Source organism: Penaeus japonicus, unplaced genomic scaffold, assembly GCF_977035675.1.
Source record: "Penaeus japonicus unplaced genomic scaffold, GWHDUDI00000001_assembly GWHDUDI00000003, whole genome shotgun sequence".
Lineage (NCBI taxonomy): Eukaryota > Metazoa > Arthropoda > Malacostraca > Decapoda > Penaeidae > Penaeus > Penaeus japonicus.
This window is the reverse complement of record NW_028234405.1, coordinates 10,609,259-10,614,258: the sequence shown is the minus strand read 5'-3', so window position 1 is coordinate 10,614,258 and position 5,000 is coordinate 10,609,259. Positions and strand designations below refer to the sequence as shown.

General features: G+C 39.8%; 1 protein-coding gene across 1 annotated transcript in view; it reads right to left on the bottom strand.

The window, feature by feature from the left end:
* The window catches only part of Acf (ATP-dependent chromatin assembly factor large subunit), a 21,092-nt gene that overhangs the window by 6,325 nt on the left and 9,767 nt on the right, over positions 1-5,000 (bottom strand). Inside the window, exons 13-19 of the mRNA XM_086555203.1 lie at positions 4,372-4,537; positions 3,999-4,260; positions 2,541-3,287; positions 1,286-1,570; positions 877-1,015; positions 525-745; positions 1-102 (exon numbers count right to left, since the gene is read on the bottom strand). The exon at positions 1-102 is cut by the window's left edge and continues 63 nt beyond it. Of these exons, the coding sequence (XP_086411329.1) occupies positions 1-102; positions 525-745; positions 877-1,015; positions 1,286-1,570; positions 2,541-3,287; positions 3,999-4,260; positions 4,372-4,537 (1,922 nt within the window). The remainder of the gene's footprint in view (positions 103-524; positions 746-876; positions 1,016-1,285; positions 1,571-2,540; positions 3,288-3,998; positions 4,261-4,371; positions 4,538-5,000) is intronic.

Genomic DNA, 5,000 nt, shown 5'->3' with positions numbered 1-5,000 from the left:
ATTCTCTGCATCCGCCTTTCTACGGCAGATGCGGCAGCGCGCATTGAGAGCTGATCGCGACCATGTTATGGAATTGTCAAGAGTACTAAAGTGTAGACATAGCTGTAAAAATAAATGAATTAATTAATTAATAAAACAAACATTGGGCTTTATTTTAGTACTGTGCATCTTTAAATAGTACACCTGAATAAGAAAATCAAACAAATTTCAGATCAATAATCACTTTTTGTAATTAATGAGTTCATTCTCTGTCATTAACATTGATAGGACTATCATGAGCGGAGTTACTTTCCCTATGACTTATTATTGCCTTCAACATGGTGCGAGGGCCTATTGGCACCATTTGAATGTCAGTATATCAGGTAAATATTAGATAATGGGCAGATGAATGAGCGTTTGTAAAGTAACCTATCAATAAAAATTACATTAATAAACAACTAAAAGCAATGAACATATAAAATAAAATTCTTAATGAAATCATTGTGAAAGATTGTGTTAAAAAAAGAGTACAACAATCCACTGACCTTGGACACACTTGAGCTGGTCATAAGAGACTTCTCCCACCTTTCCATGGGGGTTCTGAGAGCATTGTCTGTGATCTGTAGTGATACCTTGTCCTCCTCCTCCTCCTCAGACTCACTTTCTGATTCTCCTCCTTCTCCCTCCTCCTTGGTGCTCTTTTTGCTCTTCTTCCTCAGTTTTTCCTCTGCCTGTTCTCTGACCTTGCGTGCCTTATCAGTCTCACCTAATAATGGGAGATTTAACATCTGATCATCATTTTAAAGTTTGATTTCTCAAATGAAATGGGTGAATATACCCTGATTGGACAGAATATCAGGTAGAAAAAACATAAGAGGAATTCAAACAGCTGTTTACCTAGTGGCTGCTGTAGATACTTGGAATCAACAGACTGGCCAAGTTGTAGGATAGCCTGAGCTAAGTCCTTTACCACATCAGCTGCATCATCAAGAAGGTCCTCTACATCATCCTCTCCTACTTCAATACCAACCTCCATCTGTGGGAAAAAAGCAATTGTTCAGATTTCTATTTCTAAATAGGCCTACATATTTCACTATTGACTAAGGGGGAAAAAATAAGATATAAAAATAAGTGCTCAAGCATGATTATAAATAGGTAGCAAGAAAAATAATTAGGAATAAACATTTTAAAAAATGACAATTGAGCAGATACTGCTTGCAAGGATATATCTTAAGAAAATACAATGAAAAGGGACAAAACACCAAAAGTGAGAATAAAACCAGAACCAAAACCCCAACAGCCTTACCTTAAACTGAGAGATACGCTTGCGGCCTCCCCAGTCTAATTCGGCCTCTCTGATATAATTTCCTTGCTCTATGGCTGTTCTCCACTTGTCTCTGTCTTCCACTCTTAGGGAGCCCAGCATTCCCATCTGAATCTTCTCCTCCGTCTCCAGAATCATGTCGCGGAGAGTCAGCTGGAGGATCTCGTCGATGGGAGTCCCCAGTGGGAAGTTTAGGTTTACGTCGCTGTCCTTCTTGGTTGTCATGTTGCGATTTGACTTGCGGATTGAGAGGTCAATTTCGGGTTCCTGTGGAGTATTTTAGTAAGTTTGAATTCTTTGATGGTGATACATAAAAAGTGTGTCAACTATCCATTACAAGAAAAGCAATTCATCCTATGTAAATAACACTTGCTATCTCTTTTGGTTGCTCGAAAGAATATAAGTTGTTTTTTATTTATGTGCCTATTTATTTACAAATCTGCCAATTTACTTATATGTCCAATTCAGGATACTTGATCTTTACAGTTTTATGAACCCTTTTGTATTTTTTTTATCATGCTCTGACTATTATTATAATGCTAATATTTCCCCTTCAATCTTAACCCATTAATGCTGGGTGACAAGATATCAATATTGATTGGTGGCAGGACAAGCCGCCCGGGATGAGGGCAAATGGCCCAAGGCAATAGGCTTATGTTTGAAATATCCCGGCATTTAGACCATTTGGAGCCAAAAAGGGTTAAAAAATCATATTGGTACATTTTCTCTGGAGATGTTATAATTTAGTAAATCCATGGTATTACAATTAATAAATGCAAATAGCCTATGGCATCCAATTTTCCCTTACTTCAGCTACAATGTCAACTGTATCTGATTGCATGAATTATTATTTTTTCTTCCCTATTTCCGTTTAAAAATCAGTATTCCTCATCCACCCCAATTTCATACTATTAGGTCTACTGTTTTCACTTCTCATATTTGCTGCACGAACTCCAATACCATTTTGGCTCCCTCTGCCTATCTATTCACCATTTAAAGATAATCTTTTTTCGAAACTCAAACTCCACTTAATGGAAGAATATAGCAGCGCCCACAACAAACTTTTCATAATTATTTTTTAAATTCTAACCAGTATTTTGAAAAGAAACAGTCCAATGAATGAAAATTTCCATTGTGAAACAACTTTTCAAAAGACTTCTTTTACACAAAATTATCTATTTCTGATTTTAATCTTTCCTTATGTACAATGAAACAAAACTACGGAAATCAGTCTTACCTGAGATGGGTCAAGTTTGTACACCGGGCACATTCTTAGTGAGGTTTCTATTGTCGTTTTATAGCACTCTAAATTAACTTTCAATTTCTGTTCTCTATAACCTCTCTCATTCAGCGACTCTATTAAACTGTGATAGTCTTCTATGCGATGGAAAAAGAACCAGAAATGGCGATCAGTTCTCTCTGCATGCACTGGGCAAGACTTGGGATTAGCCCAGCAGAGTCCAAATACATCGGGGCGATTTTCATCACTAACCGTCACACTGTTCACACTCTCTACTTCACTTTCCATTTTCACATCACCATTTGTCAAGTGTGGGGGATTCACCTCCATCTTTTCAATTAAATCAACTCCATCTGCGGAGGCCTGTTTCTTGGCCTCGTTCTGTTCCGGGTGCTGGTTCTGGTCAGGAGTCTGCAGCAACTTCTTGTTTGGAGAAGCCTTTCCTTGCTTGGCGGGGCTGTCGCTGCCATCATTCTCCTTGTCACTGTTGTTTTTGTCATCCTTCTCAGCACTGATCATTTCAACATTTTTCTCGGCTTGGACTCTAAACAGATCCTGGAGGGCATCTGTCAAGTCCAGGTTGGAGTCAGGGTCATAAGGTGTGGGTGTTGGCCTGCAAATGCCAGGATTCACCTCATTATCCTCTACAAAGAGACCTGGCAGTGAATTGAAAATCCAGTAACGACGGTAGGCTCTGTCTTGGCCGAGCGGGGTGATGCTCACACCCTTGGCCATGTTCAGCACCTGAAATGCAGGATCATGACAGTATTAATTGACATGTACCAACACTGGGTAAATTTTAGTTACACGTACTCTTTTTACACTCATGCTGGTTAACCCATTGCGTACGGGTGTCATGACATACGCAACAGCACCAATTAGACCTAAAAGACAGGTGTCAATGCATGCATGATACGACATCAGGAACTGCTCGCACAGAGTCATGAAGTATTATGGCTGTAACGATGCAGATGAAATATTTTTAGGCTAGTCTGCCCTACCCAGAGGGCAGAAAAAATTTCCCCATCCCTCTAATTTTTAGCCAATGTTGCTAGAGTCATAGACCACCCATCCTCATGATCAGTTAGGTCATAAAGCACCCCGTCCATGAGGGGTTAATTTGTTCTTAATCTTATCTTTTCTCCTGCTAACATTCAAGAGTTTAAACAAGACATATTTCAAAATGGGCAAAAGTTTGACATATGGCAGTAAAGTTGTAAATGCTCTGTACTTGTATCACTCAAGGGACATTATGTATGTATGTATGTATGATTAAACAAATGATAAAAAAAAAAATTATAACTGCAAATTAAATCCACTGTGAGTGCTGAGGCTGTACTTTCAAAAGTCAGTATGCCTAATATTTTGGTTTCCCCTTTTTGAAACAATCTTGCTTTACTCTTCAGGTAAAATGAAATAGTGCATATAAGAAGCTTATTCCAATCCACTACCAACCTGCTGCATCAGTTCTCTCTCTCGCTTCAGGAAATCCTGTCTCCTGGCCTCCTTGTTCTTCTCTTCCTTCAGAAGACGAGCAGCCCTTACTACCTCGTCTTCCTCCTCCTCCTCCTCTTCCTCCTCCTCTTCCTCCTCCTCATCATCTAATTTGATGGGTTTATCTGGCTCACCGGTCATGGCTGCAGCAGCTGCTTTCTTCTCAGCCTCCTTTAGTAGCCTCTCTCTCTCCTTTTGCTTTCTCTCCCTCTTTTCTTGCAGTCTGGAATGGAGAATAATAAGAGGTAACCCTTTGTTTACATCAAGAAATATCTAATTCCAAACCTCACATCTGGCACCAGAGTCTTTGACAAAGAGAAGGAGTATCACTTACCGAGCAGCATTTTCAACCTTCTCTTTCTTGACCTGCGTCAGCTGGTGAATGCGCAATTTGTTCTTCATCTCTTTCAGCTTATCAATGTTCTCATCGATGACATCTCGGACTGAAGCATAGGTTAGGATTTGCCCAACCAGGAGACTAAGGATTTTCAACTTGCTTACTGTGAACAGGAAATGAAAATATCAATTGTAAGAAATGTGGGGCATGAGAGAAGTGGCAACTTGATGATAAATCAAACAAAAGTATAAAAATACTAACTGGCTTCAACTGCCCTATCAATTAATTATGTCTGCCCGAGCTGTGATTATTATGTTAAATATAATAGCAAATTTGTTAGGTATTTTTGCCTATAAAGAATGATGCATTTTCATTGGTCTCCCCTCGCTCCCATCAGATAACATCCCATCACGTCATGATCTCCCTTAACCCATTCACGCCGGTTGACGTGATAGCTCGCGGCTTGTGCGCCCGAGAATCTCGAGGCGTTAGGCTTATGCGTTCGAGAACCCCGGTATTGCGACCGTGCAAAGCCGGAACGGCCCCGGCGTGAATGGGTTAAAACATATGTTTAACATCATTACCTATGTCTACCTTTTATCATCACCCTGTTGAATCAGGCAAGT